This window comes from Anarhichas minor, unplaced genomic scaffold, assembly GCF_050575085.1.
Source record: "Anarhichas minor isolate MPS153535 unplaced genomic scaffold, ASM5057508v1 ptg000011l, whole genome shotgun sequence".
NCBI lineage: Eukaryota > Metazoa > Chordata > Actinopteri > Perciformes > Anarhichadidae > Anarhichas > Anarhichas minor.
This window is the reverse complement of record NW_027466457.1, coordinates 17,101,043-17,128,725: the sequence shown is the minus strand read 5'-3', so window position 1 is coordinate 17,128,725 and position 27,683 is coordinate 17,101,043. Positions and strand designations below refer to the sequence as shown.

The 27,683-nt window shown below is 44.0% G+C and overlaps 3 protein-coding genes across 4 annotated transcripts; 2 read left to right on the top strand and 1 right to left on the bottom strand.

Moving 5' to 3' along the window:
• Positions 1 to 170: 170 nt before the first annotated feature.
• On the bottom strand, positions 171 to 3,052 carry faap24 (FA core complex associated protein 24). Of its 2 annotated transcripts, none has more exons than XM_076089712.1 (4): positions 2,794 to 3,052; positions 2,020 to 2,162; positions 1,780 to 1,938; positions 171 to 1,389 (listed from the first exon to the last, which is right to left on the bottom strand). In XM_076089712.1, the coding sequence occupies exons 1-4, from the start codon at positions 2,888 to 2,890 to the stop codon at positions 1,015 to 1,017; spliced, it is 774 nt and encodes a 257-aa protein (XP_075945827.1). In that variant the 5' UTR covers positions 2,891 to 3,052; the 3' UTR covers positions 171 to 1,014. The 2 variants fall into 2 exon arrangements, with proteins under 2 accessions (XP_075945827.1, XP_075945828.1); XM_076089713.1 differs by having other exon boundaries at positions 171 to 1,266.
• A 1,159-nt stretch (positions 3,053 to 4,211) lies between these two features.
• LOC142947843 (E3 ubiquitin-protein ligase TRIM21-like) lies at positions 4,212 to 8,083 on the top strand. The gene is made up of 2 exons (XM_076089711.1): positions 4,212 to 4,353; positions 5,782 to 8,083. The coding sequence occupies exon 2, from the start codon at positions 5,791 to 5,793 to the stop codon at positions 7,432 to 7,434; it is 1,644 nt and encodes a 547-aa protein (XP_075945826.1). The 5' UTR covers positions 4,212 to 4,353; positions 5,782 to 5,790; the 3' UTR covers positions 7,435 to 8,083.
• Positions 8,084 to 9,316: 1,233 nt separating this feature from the next.
• tdrd12 (tudor domain containing 12) lies at positions 9,317 to 25,891 on the top strand. Its single transcript, XM_076089814.1, has 34 exons — positions 9,317 to 9,340; positions 9,813 to 9,968; positions 10,068 to 10,204; positions 10,422 to 10,541; positions 10,665 to 10,720; positions 10,855 to 10,940; positions 11,090 to 11,252; positions 11,887 to 11,998; positions 12,676 to 12,741; positions 12,846 to 12,902; positions 13,066 to 13,237; positions 14,080 to 14,228; positions 14,398 to 14,457; positions 15,399 to 15,522; positions 15,606 to 15,788; positions 15,919 to 16,072; positions 16,527 to 16,654; positions 16,761 to 16,952; positions 17,109 to 17,237; positions 17,635 to 17,752; positions 17,943 to 18,082; positions 18,175 to 18,404; positions 19,065 to 19,146; positions 19,240 to 19,424; positions 19,865 to 20,072; positions 20,378 to 20,470; positions 20,595 to 20,752; positions 20,836 to 21,099; positions 22,232 to 22,293; positions 22,520 to 22,568; positions 23,131 to 23,244; positions 24,482 to 24,635; positions 24,718 to 24,778; positions 24,897 to 25,891. The coding sequence occupies exons 1-34, from the start codon at positions 9,317 to 9,319 to the stop codon at positions 24,968 to 24,970; spliced, it is 4,260 nt and encodes a 1,419-aa protein (XP_075945929.1). The 3' UTR covers positions 24,971 to 25,891.
• The last annotated feature ends 1,792 nt before the right edge of the window (positions 25,892 to 27,683 follow it).

Here is a 27,683-nt window from a genome sequence, read left to right as displayed (position 1 = left end):
GTTAACTACATTTATATTCATTAACTCTTAAGTTCTAAATTCATTTAGATTAAGAAAACGAGAGAGGGAATAAAACAAAACAAGAAGAAGTTTATCTTGTGGGTTTAAAACTTAAACTAAAGCAGGAACATCAACACTGGAGAAAAAGGTAAAAAAGAGACGACTGATGCTACAAATCACTGATATTTATTTAATGTGCAAAACAAAACAAAAAACAGATATCTCTACTGACTCTATTTCAGGTCATGTTAGCAGCGTTGCTCTGTGGACGGCAATGTTGCTCCAGACTGAAATACCTTTTAAATGTTGCGACCCCAAGCGGCAACCTGCAACTGAGAAGTGAAGCCAAAGAGGAAGTTACAGAAACTGCAGTCCCTCAAACGGCCACTTGAGGCTCCAAAAAGCGAGTCAATCCCCATAGACCTCTATGTTAAAATGAACAACTTTACAGCAGAAATAAACGTGTTTACAGTCTGGGTCTCTGTAGCCAACATCCTCCTTCATGACAACTCTCCGTCACTCCTCCTCAGTCCAAATATGGTCACTTCTGTTTCCTGTTTGCTACAAAAAAACAAGATGGCGACGGCCAAAACGCCAAACTCGAGGCTTAAAAACTGAAAAAACAAAAAGGTGACGTCACGACAACTTCCTCCACTTCTTATAAACAGACTGGTCGCTAGCTGTCTGCTCTGCTGCGTCACCGGGCCGCCTCAGCTCCTCCCACTTTGATTTATTTTAGAGTTAGGCTGTGACATCACCGCCAAGATGGCGACGGCCGGCGTCGCCCACTTTGAGCTTCACCACGGTTCTTAAACCTCTGGGTGACGTCACGGAGACCTCGTCCATGTTTTATACGGTCTAAGGCGTTCCAGCAGAGTCAAACACTTCTTGATGTTTGAACACTTGCAGAAACAATGCAAAGTTAGATTAGTTGTAGTGTCCATGTGAGCCAAAGTGTATCTGCATCACTTCCTCCAAAGCTCCCCGGTTAGATACAGAGCCAGAGTTGAACCTTCAGGTTCCAGCAGCAGTGGGTTTGTGGAAGAAGCTGTGGATCTGCTGAGCTGCAGCCTGACCCACGATGGGCTCCAGCTCGGCGGGGGCGGCGTTGCAGAGCTGCTGGATGCTGGAGAACTGCTCCAGCAGGGCCAGAGCTTTGACCCTGCCCACCCCGGGGACATGCTGCACCAGAGCCAGGACCAGTGGGTCCAACAGCCGGGACGAAGTCCTCCTCCTGAAGGGGTTCTCTCTGCCCTCCCTGTGGACCTGGAGACCATCGGAGAAGGTTTGGAGAATCAGCATTAGACCACAAAGTGTAGAAAAGAGGTCACTGATAGGAGGACTGCGGTCAGGGTCCCGACGCAGACGCCTTCCTATCTGGACCCGGATCTAGACCCCATAAATTATTGAGCATTAGTACGTTTTCTCCACCTGGGCCTCTCCTGGTGTGGTGCTCCAAGTCTTTCTACACCAAGGATCTGTGTTTGACTCTCTTACAGTAAAACAAACACATGAATGGGTCCTCATTGTCGAGTCCTCGCATCAGTCCTCACACGGGTCTGAACAAAGCTTTGCTCCTTATCACTGGATCAATGTCAGAGAAGGAAACACTTGGAAACAGTGAGGCCGTGTGTCAAACACCAAGAAATGTTTCAGCAAAGAGGAACACTGACTGAAACACGGAGAACAGGACGTTTTCTAAATGAGCCTGAAAGTGAGTTTAATCACCACGTTTAACATGAGCAACACATCAAACTGGTGTTAGTCTTCAGTACTCACCATCTGAGTGATGAGCAGCGAGGCCTCGGTCTGCCCGCCGACCGGCAGCAGAGTCAGGCCGAGGTCCAACACCACAAACTTCTGCACGGCAGCGAAGTACTGCTCACTGAGTCTGGTGTTCTCCAGCAGCACCAGCTCCTGGAAGCTGCTGCTGCTGCTCTGTAAGAACAGGTGGGGGGGGCACAGTTCATATCAGGCAGAACCAGAAACAAACGGCTTCGTCTCCTCCATCAAACTCACATTTCTGTAGCGAACCAGTTTCCTCTTGTAGCCGTTTCCTGCTATGACGTCGCACTCGGACACGTACAGGATGCAGCTCTTGTTGGGCAGCTGGAAATCTGCCACAGCGAGCTCCTCCTCAAAGAGGATCCTCACACCGCCACCTGCAGCACAAGCAAACGCCTGTTAGTGACTTCAACTGATTCACTGTGAGACTGAGAGTTACTAATCTTACTGCAGAGGAGAAGAGGACGTTCTTCAATCTGCAGAGACGAGCTGCATTCTGCATTTGACACTCATAAACCTTTCTTTAATAACATCACGTACTAGAGGCCACATAAAGCACTCATTAAACAATGTGAAGCAGAAATAGAGGAGGTACTACATCAAAGCTAAAGGTTAATTGTGAACTCAACAATAAGATCTTCTGCTTGCAGCTAAAACACCTCGTCAGGCTGGTAGAAATGAATTAAACATCATTGTTTCCAGATGTGATGATGGAGCAGCAAAGGAGTGAGCCTGCTCACTTCCTTCTGATCTCTGCTGAGTGAAGTGTTTTCTGCAATGATCTGAAATCCAATGAAAGAATCTCATTGGCTGTTTGTGGAGGGAACCAGTGCGACTCTAACTTCCGGGGTTGGCCTCCAACATGTGTAAACAGTCAGTAACCCGGATGTGAGCAACGTTTGGAACAAGTTTGTTGTCTCCATGAAAAAAAAGATAACTTTAGCTCACGTGACGTGTTAAGAGTTGGTATTTAGACTATTTTTATTAAATAAATGAATAAATAAAAACCCTTTAAGCCTTGAATGAGGGACGAGTTTCTCCACTTCTCGCTGGTAATAACATGTCCGTACGGAGGAACCGCATTCAGCACCGCTTTGGTCTCCATGTCGTCAAACAGGACGTTTCACCGCCTCAACGAGGTTCAATACGAACTATTAAACTCTCTCTGAATAGTGTCTCTATAGAGAGATAACAGCAGACCTTCCTATCGAGCTCACAACACCACTGTCTGCTCCACTGACTCCCAAACGTCCAAATGTTCTTCTTCGTCTTCAGCTCGTTGGTGTAGATGAGGAGCAGATGTCTCTTTGTCGCCCCCTGCAGGACGAGAGAGGAAACACGTCCTAACACGAGTCGAGTTTGTCACACATTTAACACTCAAACAAGCTCTTAAAAGTGATGAAGAGTAACTAAGTACATTAACTCAAGTACTGTACTTAAGTACAACTGTCAGGTACTTGTACTTTACGTGAATATTTTCATTATATGCTGCTTTATACTTCTACTCCACTACATCTCTGATGTTAACTGATGTAGTCTCATGTATTCTAATAACTGCATTACCTGACGTCAAGTGTGTTAAATCATTAAAAACTGAAGTATTTGCGTGTTACTTCAATGTTCCAAAATCATATTTTATATTTTGTGATTATAAGAAGTGTTGCATACTGGCACAAATTACTGAAGAGCAGTTTATGAATAAGACAAAAGTAATTCGATTTTCTATCTTTTTCTTTTTAAATAAAAAAAAGATAAATAAAGTCACAATGTGTGTGATTAAGTTATTTTGTTTTTTGTTTGATATCACAGCTGAATAAACAGCTGATGGTGTTTCTAATGACACCAAATCATGTGATTAAAAACACCATCAGCTGTTCTCAGACTGACTTGAGCTGACGAGCTCCAACACCCCATCACATGTGAGAGAGCTGGTTATGTAAAATAATGTGGTGATATTTAAGGTTTGAGTTGAGTTAGAGCAGCTGATGTGAACACTAAACCAGTGCTACTAGTTAGAGAATAAATGATGTCTGAGGACGCCCTCTAGTGGAGTTCATGACTAACTGCAGCCTGTGTTCATATGAGGAAATGCTCTTAATAAATAACTAGTCTGATGCTGAAGCAGATCACATGAATGAGCACAAATACATCTGAGTCTAACAGATACAAGTACTCTGTCTAATGTCACTGATGAGCTCAGTCTAAAATCAGTGACTTTCAGTTAAAATGACGTTTATTTAAAAAGTATTTTTACTTTAACTACTTTTAAAAAGGGAGACTCAGACTCAGCCCATTGATCTGCTGCTGTGGTCCAATCAGAAGGATTCTTCTCATTATAAAATTACTTTTCTCCTCCTAATAAAATTTCACAATGAGGGAATAAAAGCTCCTTCACAGAGCTTCACTGAGAGGAGGAGCAACTCTGAAAGAGGAGCTGCAGACTCACTTCTCCTGAAGTGAAAGTGAAAGTTATTCTGAGCGACAGCAGAGCTGCAGTCGAGACAAGTCTCTCTGTTTCTCTCTGAAGAAACATTCAAGTGAATCCAGCAGAGTCTCTGACAAACTCTGGTGAGTACACTGTTCTACAGAGACACTCAACATCTGGTCAAAATTGAGTTCAAACCAAGATCCAGAACAAAGAACACACAGCAGAGAAACTAGGCCTGCTAGAAGCTAACTAGCCTAGCAGCTACTCCCTTTGGATTGTCCAAACACAGAGAACAGCATCTGATGTAATGTGTGGATGTATTGATTGACTATAGAGGAACAACTTTGATGTTTCATAACTCACATAATGGTTCTATACTTTGGTAAACATCCTTGAACTGTAAAGCCTTTCCTCTAAACTTCTCTGTCTCTGTAGTTCCTGCTGTCTGTGTTTGTGAGGAAGCTCAGCTGATAATATTTACTGTGTTTCAACAACCATCAACTCAAACACTTCAGCTCTACTCGGTCCATGCATGAAGTATAATCCATGTTCATTGTTCAGTCAGTGTATGAGTATTCAATGAGACAACAACACAGACAAAGAGTTAACCGCGTTCAGGCAGCATCGCTGCTGAAGAAGGAACTCGCACGTAGCAGATACATTTACATGAACACAAGTAGACCAATGAGATCATTAATACTCATAAACTGACTGAACAATGAACATGGATTATACTTCCTGCATGGACCCGACTCAGACAGGAAGTTCAACTCAGTGCCACAAGAGCAACATTTAGACTGAGGTCCAAATATGTCACAGTGAATAGTGATGTTTAATATTAAAGAGGAATTAAAAATGTTAAGGCTACTTACAAACTATATGAATTCACTCTAATAATATACAAGCAGCAGGGTTCAAATTTAATTCGATTATTTTACTCATTAAAATTGTGATATTAACAAGAACCAGAGGGCCTGTGATGTTATCACTGTAACACTTAAACCAACAATAAGTTTTATTATTTTTACTATTATCGAAATAACTACAGTAACAGCAGCTAATAGTCAGGGATCAGACACAGGCAGCCTTAAACAACAGAGGAAGAAAAGACAGAATGATCCAGAAACTGCATTCAGGATGACCCTCCTTATATTCCACTGATCATAACTTGATTTTATTAAAGAAATAATCAAACTAGAGACCATCTTCAGGCCTGAGGTGTAAACTGTGTTTCCTACTTCCTTTACTTCAGACGCCTTTGCTCGGACCACACCCATCTTCAAACTCATCCTTCTGTTAACAGACCTTTATAGTTTACTGAGTGCGTCTTGATGGTTGTGACGCTGTGACAAAATCTGTCCACAGACATTTAAATTCTATTTAGTGAGCACCTTTCTAAAGTATTCAAACCCTCTTCTGTAATAGTTCCTCTACAGTAGGCGTCTCCAGGACACATTCTACCATGATGACACACACAGAGACCCACAATGTGAAAACAATACCTGACACACTCTGTTGCTGCTGCTAAACATGTAATAACAGTTTTGTTTTTCCACACTTGTCCTCAGAGTGTAGATATGTCTGCTGCCAGCTGTCTGCTGACTGAAGATCAGTTTCTGTGCTCCATCTGTCTGGATGTGTTCACTGATCCAGTCGCCACATCATGTGGACACAACTTCTGTAAAACCTGCATCACTCAACACTGGAACGTTAATGTCCAGTCTCAGTGTCCAAACTGTAAAGAGGTTTTTAACACCAGACCTGAGCTGCTGGTCAATACTTTCATCTCTGAGATGGCTGCTCAGTTCAGACAGTCAGCTCAACAGAAAGCCAGCAGCAGCAGCTCAGAGCAACAAGCTGCCAAACCAGGAGAAGTTCCCTGTGACGTCTGCACTGGAACCAAACTGAAGGCCCTGAAGTCCTGCCTGGTGTGTCTGGACTCCTACTGTGAGACTCACCTGGAGACTCATCTGACAAGATCAGGTCTGAAAAGACATCAGCTGATCGACCCTGTGGAGAACCTGGAAGGCAGGATGTGTACGGAGCACGATAAATCTCTGGAGCTGTTCTGTAAGACCGACCAGATGTGTGTCTGCATGCTCTGCACTTATTCAGACCACAAGAATCATGATGTTGTTCCTCTGAAAGAAGGATATGAAGGAAAGAAGGCTGAGCTGGGGAAGACTGAGGCTGAAATCCAGCAGATGATCCAGAAGAGACAACTGAAGATTCAGAAGATCAAACACTCAGTGGAGCTCAGTGAGGAAGATGCAGACAGAGAGATAGCAGATGGTGTTCAGGTCTTCACCGCTCTGAAGGAGTCTGTTGAGAGAAGCCAGGCCGAGCTCATCGACACGATCAAAGAGAATCGGAGAAAGACAGAGAAACAGGCTGAAGGCTTCATCAAAGAGCTGGAACAGGAAATCTCTGAGCTGAAGAAGAGAAGCACTGAGGTGGAGCAGCTCTCACGCTCTGAAGACCACCTCCACCTCCTCCAGAGCTTCAGGACCCTGAACACTGCTCCACCCACCAAGGACTGGACAGGAGTCAGAGTCAGTCCACCTTCACATGAGGGGACTGTGAGGAGAGCTGTGAATCAGCTGGAGGAGACGCTCAGTGAACAGATGAAGAAGCTGATTGAGGTCGAGCTGAAGAGGGTCCAGCAGTCTGCAGTGGATGTGACACTTGATCCTGATACAGCACATCCCAACCTCATCCTGTCTGATGATGGAAAACAAGTTAAAACTGGTGATGTAAAGAAGAATCTCCCAGACAAACCAGAGAGATTTGATGATTGGGTTAATGTTTTAGCAAAGCAGAGTTTCACTTCAGGAAGATTTTACTACGAGGTTCAAGTTAAAGGAAAGACTCAGTGGGATTTAGGAGTGGCCAGAGAGTCGATCAACAGGAAGGCAGACATCACACTGTCTCCTCAGGATGGTTACTGGACGATATGTTTGAGGAATGAGAATGAGTACAGAGCTATTGCTGGCCCTGATATCCGTCTCTCTCTGAAGTCTCAGCCTCAGAAGGTGGGGGTGTTTGTGGATTATGAGGAGGGTCTGGTCTCCTTTTATGACGTTGATGCTGCAGCTCTTATCTACTCCTTTACTGGCTGCTGCTTCACTGAGAAACTCTACCCATTCTTTGGTCCTGATCTTAATAATGGTGGTAGAAACTCTGCTCCTCTGATCATCTCTCCTGTCAATCACACTGAGTAGAACAAACACTTGATCTTCTACAGAGACTCTTTCATTTAATGTAACAAATCTATATTATTGGTGATTTACGGTGTAAACATTATTGATTCTTCACATTCTGATCAATGGGTTTTTTCTATTTGTCTGTAAATGTGTTTCTACTCCAACACACAGACATTAAGCCACTGATTGATATTATCTAATGTAGTCTAATTCATTCTAATAACTGCATAACCTGCCTTCAACACTGTTGAATCATCAGAAACAATGTACTCAGGAATAAGAAGCATTTAAACATTCCTTAAATATCTGGGTGCCAAATGAAAATGTTTGTCTGATTATTGTGTATATAATAACTTATGATTACTGGAACACATTATTGGATAAAGTCATGAACCACTTATTTTATATTTTAATAAAAGGTGTTTAAGGGTTTTAGTTTTCATTATTTTCAAATTAAGAATCAAGAGATCTCTGTCTGGTGTGTTTTTAGGGGTCAATAAAAGATGAATTATTGATTCACATTTGTAAAAATGAATTAACAAAATGTGATCATGAAACATTCAGCTTCTGTGACCAGAGAAGAAAAGTTGTGTATCGTGTTATTAGTATTTCATAAAGTCCTCCTCTCTGCTGATCCTCAACACAATAAAAACTCATAAAGTTTGAACTGGATTTGTCTTTTTATTTCACATTTATTCAAGTACTGTATTTAAGTAACATTATGAGGTAATTTACTTGTTTATTTCCACTTTATGCCACTTTTTACTGTACTACACCTCAGAAGTACATATTGTACTTTTTACTGTACTACATCTCAGAGGTACATATTGTACTTTTTACTGTACTACATCTCAGAGGTACATATTGTACTTTTTACTGTACTACATCTCAGAGGTACATATTGTACTTTTTACTGTACTACACCTCAGAGGTACATATTGTACTTTTTACTGTACTACATCTCAGAGGTACATATTGTACTTTTTACTACCTTTATTACCACATGTATTGTTTGGAAAGGTCTTCTACTTGAACACATACAGCCGTAGCTTGTTTTTTTTCTCAGTTAGTTCTGCGTCCTTTTGTCCTTTCTTTCTTTGTTCATTTCTTTTTTTCCTCTCTAAATGAAGTTATTATAAAAATTAATTTCATTGAATTAAAATACAACATATACATCAATGCAGCAGTCATGTTAATCCACAGACATCATGAAGAATAATAGTAAAAACGCTGTCAGGAAACATTTGACTGAATAATGACTATACATTTAACTGGCTACTTTACATACAGTTTACTGATAATACTTGCATACTTTTACTTGTAGTGGAGTATTTTCAAAAGGTGAAATCACAAATGTTAGTACATTAAATCATAATTTACACCTTGTTAAATCAACCTGCACAATATTTTGTTCTTGACATGAATAGAGTAAACTATATTTAATAAATGAAGGTAAAACACAACAACAGAACCACCCTCTCACCTCGTGGTTACCTGCCGTCTCCACAGCGCCCTCTAGCGGTCACAGCCGGAATGAAGAGCCCCTCCCTCTTTTTGGCTTTGAGGCCGGTCCACCTGCTGCCCCCGTCCAGAAGCTCACCAACAGGTACATTTTACGACTTAAATTAGACGGAAATCAAACAGGAAAACATACTAAACGTCGCTAAAATAAACACCTGACAAATTCGGCTTCACCCAGGTGCATTTTAAGTGCTAGTTTTGTCGTGAAACAAGTGTAACGACGCCGGTAAGCTAATGTTAGCTAACATTAGCTAGCATACAGGCTCGAGGGGATGTAGTCTCGTGTGCAAAAAACGCTAACTAATCCCTTGAGTTAGTTAACTACGTTAACTAGTTGTGTTTTCTTTCAGAGTCGACTGAGGAAAGACACACAAACACTATGCTGAACATCTCCATTATGACGGTAAGTGGTGAAGTGTATGTATATTTGTATATATCTAATAGTTTAAAGTTAATTGACACGTTATTTAGTGCGCGTGCTGCCAGTCGAAGCCATGACGCAGTTCAGACAGACGTTAGAAGGACTTTGGGGGGGTTTCGTCATGTTATTTATATATTTTTAAATGTGTATTCATTTATTAACTCTTGACGTTGAACGTTGCACCATGAGGTCACAGTTTAGCTCGTGCGTTGCCTCTTATAGACACGTTTCTACTGAGGTTATAAAATATAACTAAAGCTTCCTCTGTGATGACAACCAAACATTTATAATATGTTTTATTTATACAAACAACAAAACATAGGGAGCAAGAGGATCATTAAAGTCCTGAAGTCACCAGGACAATCCTCAGTGAATGAATCTAGAGAGAGTTTATCTTTACAAGTGGACCCAGTTCTGGTGTCTCCGGTGTAACTGTCCTCTCTGGCCTCTGCAGGTGGAGAGCCCGTCCTGCCTCTGGGGTCGGGTTGTCCGGGGTGACGTGGAGACCACAGACCAGTACGACAGACTGCTGGCTCAGATGAACCTCTTCTACCACGACGTGACTCAGGACCTGCTCAAGCTGAAGCCCACGTCGCTAGAGGAGGGGCAGGTAAAGCAGCACCTGCCTTAGTTCTTACACACCTGACTCAGGTGTGGTTCTGGTCTTGAATGTGGACTGGAATGCGTGTGTTGCTTTGCTTCCTCTCAGGTGTGTGTGGTGTACTGGTCGGTGATGAAGTCGTGGTGTCGGGCCGTGGTGGAGTCGATTATCATGGACTCGGTGTCCTGTCAGGTTCGCTGCCTCCTGGTGGACCACGGAGGGCGACTCGTCGTCCCCTCAGACCAGTAAGACCAGAACTGTACCAGTCCTCCTCCACACAGCACCACCGCTGCCATTTTAACACATTAGCCCAAATACAGGACTGTTTTGTAGGGCTGTGATGGAGCGCTACCCACCGCACACGCAAACGACGATGTGAAAGAGTCTGTAGACCTGAGCGACGTTTGTGTGGCTGTGCTGTTTGAGTCTTAACTTTGGTGTTTGTCGTCTCGGTCCCACAAGGATCCGAATCGCGATGCAGACCTTCCTCCAGGTGCCCTTCTGGGTGAGGAGGTTCCACCTGGCGGGAATCAAACCAACAACCCTGCGGGTGTCCGTCCATGAGGAGAAGGCGAAGCTCATGTAAGACGAGCTCACTGCTCACGACTGAACTAGCGATGGGTTTTTGAATCACAATAGAATCGTAATAGTGTCTCCTTAACCCACTTTATGTCATCTTGATGCGTTTGTTCTTGTCCTCTGCAGCGCGTCCTCTCAGTGGGACAGCTCTGCTACACTCTACCTGCACAACCTGCTGCAAGGTGAGCAACATGCTCCTTATGTCTCTACATGTGACCTCTTAGAAGACAGCGTGCGACGTGTCCTGAGCTGCTGCTGCGCTCACACCGATGTTAAAAAAAAGGAGTCACTTTGAAAGTTTGCTTCCTTCCATCAGCGTCGACACGGACGGAGGCCGTGTTGCTCAAATCCGAGTCAGACTGCACCGCCGTTGAGCTCTACCTAACCGTCGGGAACGTCAAGGTGAACTTTGACCCCACAGTTTAGGATTCAACAAGTCACACTAGCTCAAACATTTAGTCTGACACAGAGCTTTAGACACACATGAATATGACATAAGATCACACATGAGATGATAATTTAACAGTTATTGTATTTTTTTATTTTCTCAGATCTGTGTGAACGACGATCTGGTGGCCAAGAAGTTTGCGTATTACAGCGGCGGTCTGGACGAGGTGGACCAACTTCCCGTCATGTTGTACTCCAGCATCTTAACCCAAAGCGTCTGCTCGACCTCAAACAAGCCGACGCCACAAACATCCCAACCAGCTCCCGGTAAGGGACGCACAGATGTGACTTCCTGTTCAGGGCGGTCCTGTAGCTCAAGACTAACGTGGACATCTGTAGTTAACACATCCACGGTCGGGTCAAACATTTTCAGCTCCACACAGACCCGTTACAGACATGAAAAGTGAAGTCAAAGCTTCATGTCTTAAAGCTGCATTCTCTCTAGTGTCCACCAGGGGTGTATAGAAGTCTATGAGAAAATGACTCTACTTGTCTCTTGATTTATTACCTCAGTAAACATTGTAAACATGAGTTTATGGTCTCAATCTCTAGTTTCAAGTCTTCTTCAATACAGCATGATGTTCATTTAGTACATTATGGTCCATTTAGAGTCAAACAGACCATAAAGCAGGGGATGCTTTAGGGCGGGGCTACACAGTGATTGACAGGTCTCTACCAGACACATATACAGCGTCTCTACATCACTCCTCCTCAGTCCAGATATGGTCACTTTCGCTCACTTGTGGCAAAAAAAACAAGATGGCGACGGCCAAAACGCCAACCTCGATGCTCCAAAACATACTTACAGGTTTAGACTTTGGTTCCTCCTCAACGCAGCAGCTCTGGTCCGTTATATCTGTCGGTTTCCTGCACTGACGTCTGGACTGATGCTTGTTTTCAGCTCTTTCTTCCAGCTTGGATTCTGCGGTCGGAGCCTCTCTGCTGCTCCAGAGACCACAACACGGGCCAAAGACCTCTGAGCCAGACGCTGCTGCTGCTGCTGCTGCAGAGAGGTGAGCGCACATCTGGTTCAGTCCAGATGTTCACTGTTGAGCAGAGACAATAGTCCAGATGAGATATGTCATCATTCACTGAAAACATTTATTTTACTACTTTGTCTACGTCTGTAGATTTCTCCTAAATTCACCAAAAGTTACAAAATGCCTCATTTGCATATTTAAACATAACATGTCAGTAAACTTGTAATACTAAAGATACTCCTCTTAATGTGAGTGGTGAAGTTTCATGGTGATATCTGTGAGTTCATGTTGTGACCCTATTCACCTGTAGTCTTCTTAATGTGAGTGATGAAGTGGTGAAGTTTCATGGTGATATCTGAGTTCATGTTGTGACTCTATTCACCTGTAGAGTCTCTTAATGTGAGTGATGAAGTGGTGAAGTTTCATGGTGATATCTATGAGTTCATGTATTCACCTGTAGAGTCTCTAAATGTCTGTAATGTAACTAAACGTCTCTTTAAAGGACGTTTCCTCTCAATGAGTTTGTTCTCAGACTCTGATGATAAATCTCCACTTCAGCAGCTCTTACATTCACCAAACTTCACTCGTTCATTCCTCTCTGTGTGCTGAAGGTTCACACAGAGGGGTTTGTTCACTCATCACTCACACACTCATTTATAACATCATTGTTCACCTGAAGTGTCTCCTCTTAACTCTGCTCACATGTTCAGTGACTCGTCGGAGGAAACAGACTCGTCTCTGGCCGCAGCTCTGACCAACGACCTCAGTCTGTTCAGGTGAGAATCACCTCAGTCACATGGTCTCTTGTGATTGGCTGAGACCAACAGCACGTCTCGTGTGATTGGCTGAGACCAACAGCACGTCTCTGGTCCTCTAACAGGGTCCTGAAGTTTCTGAATCCTGGCAGCAGCTACCAGCAGGCGGCTCCCACTGTGAGTACATACAGGAAGTGTTTCGACCACATAATCTTTGGGCTGTGAGTGATGCCAACAGGGCTCTAGACTCCTGGAGTTCAGACTAACGTGCTGCTTGTTTGGTCAGTAATTCCTGAACAATGAATCTGGATCCAAAAGCTTGTTTTTTGTGTGTTTTTTTTTTTTCCAGCATGAAGCGCTACAAGCCGGTGGACCTGAAGAGACGACTGCAGCCTCCAGCAGCTGCTCAGGACAGGAAGTGTACGCTGCCAACAACGCCTTCAACTGCTCAGTTCACCGACTAAAGGCCCATTCAGACACGATGAGGATCACAGTGAAATATTCACCGTGCTCCTCCGTCATCTAACGCTTCACATCAGTTATAACCTCAGGAGATGAAAAGATTCAGTCTGTGAGACTCACTCCTCCAACGACATCGATGGAAACAAAACATCCATAAATAGAATAAAATAAATGAATAATAATAGTTTGAAAGACGTTTCGTAACTTAAAAATTAAATAAAAATGTAAAAGAATAGAATTAAAAGCTATAATAGTAGTAAAACAGTGTGAAATAATACTATATTAATAAAACAGAATATATTTAAATACAACAAAATAAGTGATAAATACAATAACAATAAAATAGAACTTTCAACTTAAATACAATAAAAAGAGTGAAAAGAATAATAAAGCATTCTTAATGAAAGGCCTGTCTGTTTAAAGAACCAGTTTGTACTTGTAGCTGATGTTACAGCAGCCTATTGGACGAGCTCTTGTTCTCCAGTTTAGTTGTTTTCCTGTAAAAGTAAAATTTCACACGTAGCTGATTAAGAATTAAATAAAGTAGAAAGACAAGCAGCTCTTCTACAAAGAAAAACACCAGAGATCTGTTTTAAGATACGAAGACGTCTCTTAAATTTCAAGAGAACCAGAGAGTCGTTTATAAATCAGTCCACCTCCCAGAGAGAGATACATCCTCTCAGAATGAGGCTTAAATCTTTCACTGATGAGATCAGAACGTCACCTTCTTCATCCCACCTGAGTTAGCGGACCGTTGCTCTACTTTATGAACCAAACCTCTGCTTTATGTTCAGTGTTTCTGGTGTTTTGTCAGCAGAATAAGTGGAGCTGCAGGTGTTTGTGAGAGCAGTCGGGCAGATGAAGAAACGAGGTACATTGAACTCGCATCTGTTACAGCATCGCTACGTCACAGCTGTAAACGTTCACAGTGCGTCTCTGAGCCAATCGTCTCCGCTCTTCTTCTTTGGTTTTATTTCCAGTAGATTGGTGGAGTCGGGACCCGCAGAGAAGACGTGGAGGAGCGAAGAGGACTGGGCCTGTTCACGGTGAGCTGAGGGAGCAGCTAGTTCAGTTAAAATAGAAAAAGTAATAAACAAACTATATGCAAACGAGGCTACATGTCTTTAGGTTTGTAAACTAGTTTATTTTCCGGAGGTAAAAACACCTTTCAACACTAATGCTGTCCAAGGGTTCTGATCTGAACTGTGTCTGAAGTCTTTTAGAGTGGTTGAACCCGGAGCCCCTGAACCCCGGTCCAGACGCTGCAGACAACGCGGTAGGTTTTCTCTTCAGGTTGTTTGAGCTGCTTGAGTCAGTTCAGTGAGTAGATGATGGACTAAGAACATGAATTATGTTCATGGCTTCTGCTGTGAAAAGCGCCACCTCAGCTTCTGTTCACACAAGTTTTCTCTCCATTAAAGTTATTATTTAGCAGCGTTTCCACCAAGAAGGAAGTTCCTGGTGTTTCTAGTCCTGGAGCTCCTTATGAAGGAGTTAAAAGGTTCCTTCAGCTCATTGTTGTCCACGTTTCCATCGTGTCTGTAGATTTAGTAAATTAGTCCGCTGACGTATGAAAAAGCAACGAGAGATGGTGGTCGTAGATTTAAACACTCGGCAGCCTGAAGGTCTGTGTGTGGCTGTGTGACTTGTTTATGATGAATAATTCATTAACTCGACAGAGCAAACTGATCTAAACATGTAGCTTCTCTGTCTTTTGTGAAATGAGTCAAAAGCTTCTCTTAACGTTCTCTTGCGGAGAGAAACGCTCTCCTCTCGTCCTGAAATGGTCCTAAATCGATACCGGATCACTTCCTGGTTTTATGAATGAAAAGGTAGCTGAAGCAGCAACGTGGTGTGTTTGACCAATCAGTGACGGTCATCCCTGAAACTTCCTGTACTTACAGTAATGATGAAGATAAAATGTCCCTGGAGCTTCATTTAGATCCTGGTCCCTCAAAAGGGTCCTGGTCTCTGGGGACAGCTCCTGTGGGTGTAAAGGGTCTTCAGTCCCATTGTTGGAGGTGGTGTTTATTTCAGCTGAGGAGACTCCTCCAATATAGAACTGCTGGAAAATGTAAAGAATTGACCTAAACTCTCGATGATTTGAGGCAAAATTTAAAAGAATGAAAAAGTGTGTCATCAGCAACCTCATGTGATCCCAGAATGCACTGCAGCACGTTTAGTAATTTACTGTCTCGTGTGTCTTTGGTTCTCCGGCCTCCTGACTGTCCTCAGGCTGCTCCCAGTGATCCCAGGACTGGGATTCTGGTGCACTCTGCCCCCCCAGTGGAGCCCTGCAGCAGCCTGGACGACGCCCCCATCACGGACGCTCTCCGCCGGGTAAACAACAACAATGTGCTCTGACACGTTTAAACTCTCACATGCTTGAGCTGAGTTTGACCCGGCGGCCGCTCTGCCTCCAGGTGATGAAGAAGCATTACGGCGCTCTGTCTCCAGCTGACCGGTACAGCTGGCCAGCTGTGGCCCGAGGATGCAACACCGTCATAGTCTCCCACAACGCCGACCGGCCTCTCAGCTACCTCGCCCCGCTCCTCACCCACATCCTGCTCAACTCCATCTTCGCCTCCCACACCTCCAGCACGGGGGTGAGAACATTGTTAATGCATCGATTCAGATCTTAAAGCGGCTTATTTTTGTTCCAGCAGCGCCATCATTTGATTGACTGTGCTGTCGTTATTGTTGTAAGAGGGTGGTGCTTTCTGTTGTGACCTCCAGCCCATAGTGGTGCTGCTGTGTCCGGGCTGGGAGAAGGTCCAGGCGGTGTATGACCTTCTGGAGGAGATGAAAGTTGCGTCAGTCCTCCACCCCGTCATCCTGCTGCTGGGCACCGGCAAAGACGAGGCCAAGGCCGTCAGGATCCCCAAAAACTGTGAGTCATCTCAGTCCGCTAGTGGTCCCTGCTAGTGATGACCCAACATTTGTGATTTTATTAAATCCCCATAATGCATTTATTATCTCCGCCAGGAGATTCTTTTTTGGCCTCATTTATGACTGTTTGCTCAAAGATCTCTCGTGGTTGCAGTGATTCACACTGTTTTATGGTCATAGACTACAAACACACACACACACCTGCGTGAATATATCGGTAATCGCTGGTTGTTGTGCGGACGGTGGCCGTATCGTATCATCGTATCACCAAACCAGATTGGACAGCAGAGTCCTGTGGTGTTTGGCTAACGGAGCCAACAGCTAACAAAGCTAATACAGCTAAAAGAAGCATCAAACAGTCAACATGAAGCAGTGAACCTCAGTTCAGCTGCACAGTTGTGTGTTGTAATCATTCAGTCAGACATTCTGACATCTCCTCTTTGTGTTGTGACCAGGCCTGCTGTTAGTGACCACTCCCTTCAGTCTGGTCCGGCTGCTGTCCTGCCACTGCTTCCTGTTCCTGCGTCTCTACCACCTCGTGCTGGACGAGGCCGACCAGCTCTTCACTCTCGCTCCGGATCAGGTGACCGTCTGCTCCTCATTCACACTCAACATTATCTCATGAATACATTTATTTATCTTTTGTCTTTTCTACGCTTTTCTGTAAACGACGGACGTTCTCCTGTTAGATGGCGACCATTTTGCAGCATTTCCAGAAGGTGACCTCCAGCGAGGAGAACGCTTCCTGTCCTCAGCAGCTCGTCGCCGTGGCCAAAAGATGGACCGGTCACATGGAGGGTTTGGTAGCCAATCACATGCCGTACCCGTGCATTGTCATGACTGTCCCTGAGGAAGCTGCTCTCTATGGTAACGTTCAGCAGGTCAGTCTCAGTGAATCACAGCTTTATGTTCACTGGAGGGTTTTAAACCCGTTCATGTAACATGAGCAGTGAAGCGGCTGTTCTCAGTTGTAGTGCAGACTTAAAGCTCAGTTGTAAGTTCTGATATGTGCTGAGATTCTCTTTGTCTTCCTGCAGATCGTCCTCATGACTCTGGAGAGCAGCAAGGTCTCAGTGCTGTTGGGTGCGTTGGATTTCAACCCCGACGTCGGCCAGAAGACTCTGATCGTAGCCAACTCGGCTCAGGAGGTTGAAGACGTGTTCAAGGTGATGCTGAGGCTTCATGTTTAGATTTCTCCATCAACTCATTTAAGTCAAGCCGGCTGATCAAATAGTTTAGTTCTGTCTGAATCACGTGCTCTATAAGAGTGTAAGTGAGCTCCGCTGAGAGGTCTCCTCCTGCCGAGTAGAGAGCGGAGATTCGTCTTCACTGACACTTATTTGCTAAATATTTGACGACAAAACACTTTAAGAATCTCATTGATTGCACAGACTGGATCCTCATGAGACGTGAACATCGGGAACAACAAATCTGTGTTTTTCACAACAACATGAAATAGATATTAGAGAGTGAAATATGACCTCTCTTCAGTGCACCGATAGTGGAAAGAGAAACCAAAGTGCTGTCCTTCTTGAACTAACCAGTGTCGTTTCCACTCTTCAGGCCTTGAGCAACAGATCAGCATTCTGCCTCAAGACCCACGAGGGGTTAACTCACCAGTTTGACTTCGTCATCCAGCAATGGAGGAAAGACATCGGGCCCGGAACTCATGTCATTCTGGGTAAACTCAACATATATATGTGTGTATATATACACACAATGTCGAGACCTCGTATCTCCATGTTTCCAAATATTGCATACGAGGTTTCCACCCGACAGCGTAGATCAGTAAATACAGAGAACATCATCAACAGTAAAGACTTTCAGATCCATTCACTGAACATGTGACTCACGCTGTGTTTGGCCTCTAGTGACCACCACCGAGTGTCTGAAGTGTCTGGGAGTCGGAGACGCCACCTGTGTGGTCCACTACGGCTTCCCCGCTTCATCCAAACTGTTCGGCGGCCGTCTCTCCTTTATGGCCAAGAACTTCAGAAACCTCTCTGAGCGAGTGAGAACAGGAACTCACATTCAGTGTCCGCGTTTGCAGCTGAAAGGTGAACTTTGTCGTTGTTATATATTATTAAGTATTTGTTTACCGAGGTTTTCTCCGAGGACCAGACGAGGAGCCTCCCTCATCCCACCAGGTCGGTGCTGCTGATCTCTGAGAGGAACGCCTGTCATGTGGTCGGCGTTCTGCGTTACCTGAGGAGAACCAACGCCCCGCTGCCCCCCGAGCTGCTGGCCTTCGCTCAGGGGGTCCACGTGGCCCGGGAGGACCAGAAGACCAACAGGCCTCTCTGCAGCTACCTCAAGAGCTTTGGAGTCTGCAGGTAGCTTCTACTCTGTGCTTCATATTGTGATGTTTGTGTTGAATGAGCTGAACCTTTAATCCTTAGTTTCTAATCTGTAAAGACCAGAAATCTGCAGCTCAGCCATGTAGAGACGCACCGATTCATATTTTCTCATCCGATACTTTACATTTTTAGAAGTCTGACCGTTTCTTTCTTTCTACAACTATATTTTACAGAAGAGGAAACAATCAATTCGTAGATGCATCGCGATTCTCTCTTGAACGATTACGACTCGATGCAGAAAACTCAATAATCTGAACATTTCAAACTCGGTTCTCAATGTTCTGATCGCCTGAAACAGTTCTGTGACACCGGGCTGTCCGTTATTAACCGCTGCCCCTGAACGCAACAGACGTAATACACGTGCGTCATGTTTACGTGCTAAGCTAAGATAAATGCTAGCAGAGGTTTTGTGAGTCTGAGCAGAATATGGAGACGATCCGACCGTCTGTGAGCTTCCCGTTCACACATACACACACTCACCTATCTGCACTGTTACTGTTACATGAATGCTCCCCTTGTGTTCAATGTCAGAACTGCATGTGTAAATTCACCTCGTTTCCCTCAAAGATTAAAAAAAAAACGAACTACATTATGGCTCCAACAACCGGTTTAGATGTGATGTGTGTGTTTGTGCAGAGACAGCAGTGTGTGTCCCGACCGTCACAGATTCATCCCCAAACTGGACCAGTCGGTGCTTCCTGCCTCAGGAGTCATAGAAGTGAGGACCGTCACCTCTTTGTCTCTATTGTCTCTACCGTAGTGTCGTCCTCTGCTGCATCAAACCAAATGTTTTTTTGCACGATGCTCTCAGGTGGTGCCTCTCTACATCAAGACGGCATCGGTGTTCTACGGCCGCGTCGTCCAGAAGGACGACGGAGGAGGCTTCTGCAGCGTGGCGTCTGAGATGACGGCTTTCTACGCCGACAGGAAACCCGGAGCCGAGGAGGTGCTGCAGGGAGGCTTCTACGCCGTGCAGGAGGACCAGGTCTTCCACAGGTTGGCCATCTAAACCCACCGGAGGAGTTTTAGAGGCTTGAGACACGTGAAGCCCAAATGTTTGTTTTAATCATGATGTTCTCTTTAGTGAGTGAAGCAGAGAGGCCAAGTAACCAGAATCTAACTCTGTTAGTATCCAGCAGGCTACCAGCTGGTTCAGGATGTTTTATGTTTAGTTTAGTCTCTTTTTAAAGCTCGATAGCAGAACTTTGGACGTTCATCCTTCATCTGAATGTTTCTTTATCTGGAGCATCCACAGGAACCTTTTTAGGATTTCTGCCAAAGCTTCCACCATCATCCTAGCTGCTGCTGCTCCATCACTTTGTGCTGTCCACCCTTTATTTTATCTAGCCTTTAATTAACCTTTATTTAGCCTTTAGTGGTTTATTTTGTGTAATATGTCTGATTAATATATAATACCACTGTGTGCTCCCCTGCAGGGTGAAGGTCCTGTCCGTCCCAGACAGAGGCGACCGGCTGTTCTTCAGCGTCTTGGTTCTCTTTATTGACGTGGGAAAGGAGGAGGAGGTGAAATCCCATCAGATCCTCCAGCTCCCGGAGCGGTTCCACTCTCTGCCCGGCCAGGCCGTGGAGATCATCGTCTGCCGGGTCAAACCCATCGACGCCGAGGCCGACTGGCACCCCAAGGTTCTCCTGCTCTCCAACACATCACCACTATTTCTGAGTTTTTACCTCTTATTTATCTACTAAGAGCTCTCAGGGCGTCTTTAAAGCCCACTAACGGCGACCTCGTGACTGTTCAGATTAGAAAACATCCTAAAAACACTGCAAACTCACAGACAGCCAGCATTAAATCTGCAGGAGTCACTGCTCACATGTGTGGCTCCTCCAGTCCTGGACGTTGTGCCCTTGAGCAGAAACATCCGTCCTGTGAACAACAAGCAGTGGCGTGGTGCTCGTGTGATTGATGGGACTCTTGTTTTGGCTTTCAGGTCACCAGAGCGATCAACCAGAAGATCCGAGGCCTGCAGCACCGAGCCAGAGCGGTGTTCAGTCTGGGAAACACGGTGTTTGTTGATCCCATGGTGAGTTTATAACCTGCCTCAGTCAGTGTGTTGAATATGGGATGTACAGTATACATATGAAGTATGTCGGACTGGACTGTTTTGGTGCAGTTGGCTTCGCATAATAATGCATTTCTTCCCCCAGGTGCGTGTGACCCAGGTTCCAGGTATGAAGACTGTGATCAATGAGTACAGCGTGCAGTCAGAGATCCTGAACACTGGGATGGGAACCAGCAACCAGGAGCATCTGGACCTGCTGAGGGCGCTCTGCCAGGAGGACAAGGAGGCAGCTCACATCTCTGAGTAAGGAAACACTGGAGCGGTGGGTACGCAACATGTCGGCCACCGACACCGAGACCAATGAAGAGCTACTCTGTTGTTCGTAGGTCGGGGGATGGGCCGGCGTCTCTGGAGGTCCGGATCAAAGCCGAGGTGGAGGTTCTGGCCGAAGCCGTCAGAGCGGCCGAGGTCGGTCGGCTCGCTGACCTTCCTCTCCTCGAGCCGCTGAGTCCGGTGTCTCCGACGATCCGGTCTCCGGTCCCGGCGCCGCCGGGACCTGGACTCCACCTGGTTCCAGTGTGTGATCAGAAACCCCTGCTGGACCGCCGGGCTGCTGTCGGACAGAGAGACGCCCACACAGCCGATCTGAAGTCAGTGTCTTCATACTGAAAGAAATAAGTTGGTCATTGTTTAGGCTTCAGATATTTAGGATCACATGTTCCAACAATCGTTTAACCTGCATGAGTCTTCGCTTTCATCCTATTTAATGTTTAATTTTCTCTTCTTAATGCCGTTGTTACAGTCGTCCTGTGTTGTAAATCTAGCCGATGACGTAGAGCAGAGGATTCAATTACAGTTCAACGAGAGAATGTCTTCATGCAAAGGTCCGGAACATTAAAATATTGTTTCACTATGATTTAGTTCCATATATCTTTAATTAGCCAACAGTTGTATTAACGTCTGTATGTCAACGACTGACTGTCAAATCAAATAAAGGAAGTTCAAATTGAATAATATCTCAACAATATTTATTGTCAGAATTCAAACTGAACTGGATGAATTATAAATAGTACATAAATAATATAAATGTTCTTCTCTTGTTTCAAGTAACATAAGAACTGTATTAAAGAATAAATTACATAACAGAAAGCTTTTAAAAATGTACATCTTAACATAAAGTGCTGAACTGACCTGCAGCTTTAAATTCAGTTCATGCAGGTGTGAAGTGATGTCTCTCAAAAAAGCTGGAATATAATATTCTCATCTTCTAAAAAGATAAATGAGTGTTTGGAGACTTTATCTGTGTTTATTAAAGCTCTTGTTTCAGCTCTATCCTCTCTGTTCACAGCTTAGTTGGAGAGTGAATTAATGTGTTAGGATTCTGATCGTATTGAGTCGGTACGTTTGATCTAAAGAGTTCTTTGTCTCGTAGTGACGCTTCACATTAACACTTTTATTAATCGTCACGGTCTCTGAATACATGAGGCGCACTGGTTTTAAACTGCCCGTAGGAGGAATGAAGATTTAAGAGTCTGTTTATTATTGGTTGAAGTCTCTGGTCTCGTTGTCCACTTTCCTCTTTTTATGAAATAACTTCTCTGACTCACGTAACGCTAATCTTCTGACTACTCGGTCTCTCTCGCTTAGTCACACAATTCTCACGCTCACAGTCACAGATGTTAAAGGTATCAGGACCTTCAGCTGGAAGTCCCTCAGTGGATTCACATGGTTTTGGTCCACATGTAGAACTGAACCGAAGCTGTTTTTATTTGTGACTCTCAGGATCGGAGACGGAGGAGAACTTCTCCCAAAGACCAGACCGGCTGCTCATCTCAACCCCGGAGGTGAAGATAACATAATAATAATAATAATAATAATAAGTCTTAACTTCAGTATGAGTCGTAGACAGTCACAGAGAAGCATGTTGATCACGTAGAATATGAAATATGAAGAGAGAGAGAGATTGCGTTGATTGTTTCTGCTTCCACATTTAAAGTTAAAACAGAATCTGGTTTCTGAACCGGAGTCTAACGTTGTGGTTGATGATCTGGACCGTGTCTCTGTGCGCAGGTGTTCCTGCAGGAGACGATCAGCAGGACTGTGATGACTCCACGAAAAGGTACAATTAACATTCAACTACTTCCATTAAAATCAGCGTTAAACATTCAGTCATAATCTGTTATTAACCGTCACTTTATATTTCTATTATAATAATACGGAGGCTAAAGATGTGTTTAAAGGAGGAGTCTACTCGTGAGAAATGATTACATCTGTGTTGTAATATAATTAGAGTTTTTGACTGACACACAGGCGGCGGTAGCTTTCTCTCTCTTTACTGTACATGAATCATTAATACACAGAACATGCTGATGGATTGTGTCTATCAGAGAACAGACAGACGTCACCGACCGTACGGACACTTTTCATGTCGACACACACGAAGCAGATCTGTGATTTATTTCTTCCATATTTGCCTCAGACGACTTCTCCTGGTCGTCTTTATTTAGTTCTGATGTCTGAAGCTGAGCTCTGCTGCCACACGTGAGACTGGAGAGAAATAACTTATTGCACGTCAATATATTTAGTTTTTGGCAGCGCAGGTTTGATTTTTCTGAGCTTTCACACAGCGAAATGAGCACGATATGTCTCCTTTAGATGTTAACCGTCGATGTGTTTTTTAGTTTCCACCCTCTGGCCCGTTGGTACCAGACGTCCGACTGCGTCATTGTGACGGTGAAGCTGAGGAACCCGGAGAGCCAGCGCTGTGACTTCTACCCCGACAGAGTCGTCTACAGGTCTGTGAGGAGCAGACTGATCGCTCACTTCACACCACAGCCTACATTCAGAGGAATACGTCTGTGTGTGAATGAAAACGCTCGTTTATGACGCATCACACATTAGTTCAGGTTCTTTGTCCACAAAGTCCGTTCAGTTCTACTCGCTAAGACATTTGCCACTAAAGTCGTCGTTAGGGTTAGAGTGGGTGGGTCCTGTCACAAGCTGAGTCAGATCATAGTTATCAAGGACACCACATAGTTCTACTCTGTCACACATCGGATGAACACACATCAGCAAAGGGCCGCTGTCATACTACAAAGAACCACCGTCAATAGGCCATTACGCACACTGTCAGTCCGTAAAATCTCCAAACTCGGATGAACACACATCTGCAAAGGACCGCTGTCATAGCGGACTTCTTCCAGGGTCCCCCACAGCCCCATACAAGCCTCTCACAGAGTCCCACTAGTCCCACACCTCCATCCAGTATGCTCCAGGGCTGGGGGAGAAGTGACACAGAGAGAGCGTGGAGGATGAAGCTCCAGGAAGAGACCAGCTGTCACTCAGAAACTAAGCCCAGCCAGAGCAGCCTTAGCTGGGGCAGAATGGGGGAGAAGTGATGAACGTGTGGTGAAGTCCCCGATATCTCAACATTAGTCCAGCTCCATGGACTCCCTCCCTTCCTCCTCATCTCAGCACATGCAGCTCTTCCTGGGCATTATCTGACAGCCAGACAGCCTCAGGCTGGAGCTCCGGATAGCCAGCGAACTATTTCCCTCTACCTGGCTTCCAGCCACTCTTCCGGGGCATTATCTGACAGCATGTCGGTCTCTGGCTAACCCGATGAGGTGCACTCTTGCCCGGCCTACAACCCTAACCTAGCCTAACCCTCCTGCTACCTCCACCACGCCGACTACACGGCCAAAATACTCGGCCAATCTCCGCCCGAAATGACCACACAGCCCCCACACAGACCCTGGATGAATGACTTTCTTTTATTGTTCAAAGTGTTTTCTCGTACCTCTGGTACCCTGAATGAGTACCAGAGGTATAGGGGGAAAAGAATCTACATCAGTTCAAGTGAACTGTATTTAGAATATCTTTACCTTGATGTCACACAGACCTTTCTGACTGAACTGAAGCTGTTATCTATTCTCTCTCTCTCTCTCTCTCACACACACACACACACACACACACACACACACACACACACACACACACACACACACACACACACCCTCTCTCTCTCTTCAGTTGCAGAGTGAACGGTCGGACCTACAGAGCCGACCTCCAGCTCCACGGTCACATCTCTGCTGAGCGGTGCTGCTGGGAGATGAAGTCCAATGAGCCGGTCCTCAAACTGGTGAAACAGCAGCAGGGCTGCTGGGAGAGACTCGTGAAGAACAGGGTACTGGACTCACTTTATGTTCCAGACCAGCAGAGATAGATTTTAAAGTCCACCATTAACTCAAGTTCATTTCTTTCCTCAGAACATCTTCGTGAGTTACGACATGGAGCACTTTGAAGAGGACGAAGACAGAACCGCGAATGGTGAGAACCACACGGAGCACCTGAACACTTAACGATGTCGTGTGTGATGTTGAAAGAGAATGCGTCGTCTTTGATGTCTGCTGTCCAGCTGTGTTGAAGTGACGTCTGTACTTTTCAGGACCGTGTTTTGTCGAGGACACGGGAAAGGACAACCGGTATGTGAACTCGGAGAGCGGCAGTGAGAGCGACTGAAGATGAAAGACAAACCACTAAACCTCAACTATTCAGGTTTACGTTTAATGTCCTCAGATGGAATAAGACGTTTACAAAACTTACATTGCCCGATATTTAAATCCTAAATGCGCCTGAAGGTGATTCACAGTCTGCACAGTCGGAATGTCTCGATTCTCCAAACCCGCGACTCGGTTCTACGGTCACGATTTGATTTGATTTCTGCTTTAAAGTGTTTCATTGTTGGTCTCTGGAGTCTTGATTGGTAAAGATCAACGGATCTTTGTTTTTATGCCCTGACAGCTGTTAGTATTTACTTTAATAGATACGCGGTATCAAGTGTCGTATAGCCGCCATATGTTTAGGGGAATGTTCCACACTTAGGTCGTACGGTCTCATTTAAATTACAATGTAACTATTATACTATACTATATACCAGAACCATCATAATATAGTAAATAAATACATAGATATATAAATAGACTGAATTGTTGCGTATTAAAATACCAGATTGTTGTGTTATCTGATATCTGATCCAGCTGTTTGAGTCGGTATTTCGAGTTAAAATGATTTATTTAGATTGTAATAACTTATTTCACCAGTTCATCAATTGGGAACAAACTAAAAGAGGCGTCACCAGAATTAGTGTTGTGACTCTATAACTTTACAGGACACGACTCCGTCTGTCATCAGAGCCTCGATTGGGATAAACAACCCTTTAATGTGGGGAAGCCTTGTTTTGTGATGAAGTATTTGAGTACGTTTGTGTTATATTTGTGTTTTCAGCCAAACTTACTGTCGGTTGCAAAAATATATTAACCCTCCAGACTTTTTAAATTCTTGTACCACAAGATCTCGGGGTATTTTGTGTAGTATGTTGTATTAAATTAAAATCCAGTGTGTCCCAGGCACCCAAGCTCATGATTGAATAATTTAACTACAACTTCTACATTAACTTACATTAAACATGCAATAAAATACTCAGTTCTAGAACTACATGTCCCAAACATTATGTCACATTTACTGAGCTCACAAACTACAACCAGAGAGTAAAACTACACACTGATCTGCCAGAGTTTAAATATATTTGGAGAAAACCGCAGAGCAACATCAAGTATTCTTAGTTTTATACTATTTGTAGAATTAGATCCCAGTTTCCGACTCGCGTGATCCAAACATTTCCGTTAACTCCAGAGTGTTATAAAGTTTAAATTGATTGAAAATAGAAAGATATTCACAAAATGTTCAATTTATTTTGTACAGCCCAAAATCCCAAATTTAACGAAATATTCTGCTTCAATACATATTTGTTTGCGTTCAGCCTTCAAGAGGAGCGTATCTGTATCAACGGGGCCGTCGAGCAGCAGTTCAACAGAACCATAAATTACATTCATTTAACTTGAACAACACAAAATCTATTCGCTAGTGATGACGTCAAACAAAATGCTGAAAACCACAATAGAAGCTTCAGATATTTCAAAAACGAAAACATTTGGTTCAACCCTTTAATAAAATGACTTGTGTTAATGTTTCTCTACAAGTAAGATAGAAACACATTTAGTGTTGCACCCTTTTTGGTAGTGTTTCTAATAAAGTACTTCATTATTAACAGTAGTTTATAAAAAGGTTAATGAGTGTTAACTAATGGCTTTATTAATGTTTAATTATTAATGTACTATAGATCAGTTATAAGCCATTTATAATAGCTACTTCTGGGTTGCCAGGTTGTGAAAGAAATCCTCTGCTGGTGATTATTCTTTCTAAATAATACTGTAACAATACTTGGAGAGCGCCGACAGCTTTTGTGAGTTTATTTTAGTTTTGGACCAGGTCTGTAGGACGTGTGGACGTCACGGCTTCTTTTTGATTTTGAACAAAGTCAGTTTCACGGCAGCTTGCTGCTCGTTGGTTGCCTACATCGCTGGGTGTAAGTTGGCTCATTTTTATTGCTTTGTTCAGTGTGTTTGGCTAACGGCTGACAGAACTACCAGGATGCAGAGCGCTCGGCGACTTTAATTTGGTTTTTGGCAAGATTGTACGTCACGGCTTGTTTTTGAGTTAAGTGTGTTCACATCGATGTTCAGACGAAGGGCGTAAAGATTTGGTCCAGATCCTCTTAAAGCTCCTCTTCCAGAAGTTGATTAAAGGAACAGTGTGTTAGATGTAGCGCCATCTAGTGGTGAGGGTGCAGAGAGCAAGCAACAATATCTGAGATCTACGGTGGCCCATGAGGTGGAGGGGTACTGAGGGTTTTAGTACTCTAAGGAGCTCTCATCAAGACTCTGTTCTTTTTCATGACTAAACAGTTGCTTTATAAAACATAAACATAGCACAAAAAGTAAGGACAGTTGTGTTTGGTAGATTATTTCTTTGTTGTAACAATGCTTCTTGGCAATAAATCTTATACCGTTGGAAAGCCTGTTTATTTCCCTTTTTAAATGGAGCCACACTCGTAAGGAACATTCATTTGTGGGATGAGCAGCAGAGCTGAGTATGTGGGTTACGCCTGTGAAAAATGTGCCAAATCTTCTCTTAAAAGGGAAATAAACAGGCTTTCCAACGGCAACCTAAACGTTGCTCATAGGCTTATAAGATAGGCTCAAATAGAAGGAAAAAAAAGATTTAACATTAAAGGGGAAACTTCAGTAAAATGTAACTTTGTTTGAAATGTATTTGGTGGTACAAGAGTGTAAATAGTTTTAAGGGCTTTAAGCACTTTTGTAATCAATTGTAA

Coding starts and splice junctions, on each gene's coding strand:
- LOC142947843 (XM_076089711.1), top strand. CDS start 5,791: ATGTCTGCTGCCAGCTGTCTGCTGACTGAAGATCAGTTTCTGTGCTCC.
- faap24 (XM_076089712.1), bottom strand. CDS start 2,890: ATGGAGACCAAAGCGGTGCTGAATGCGGTTCCTCCGTACGGACATGTT. Junction 2,163..2,793: donor CCTCATTCAAGGCTTAAAGG/GTTTTTATTTAT, acceptor CTTGTGCTGCAG/GTGGCGGTGTGAGGATCCTC. Junction 1,390..1,779: donor CGCTGCTCATCACTCAGATG/GTGAGTACTGAA, acceptor TATGGGGTCTAG/ATCCGGGTCCAGATAGGAAG.
- tdrd12 (XM_076089814.1), top strand. CDS start 9,317: ATGCTGAACATCTCCATTATGACG. Junction 13,238..14,079: donor AATATTCACCGTGCTCCTCC/GTCATCTAACGC, acceptor CATCTGTTACAG/CATCGCTACGTCACAGCTGT. Junction 24,636..24,717: donor AGAGACTCGTGAAGAACAGG/GTACTGGACTCA, acceptor TTCTTTCCTCAG/AACATCTTCGTGAGTTACGA.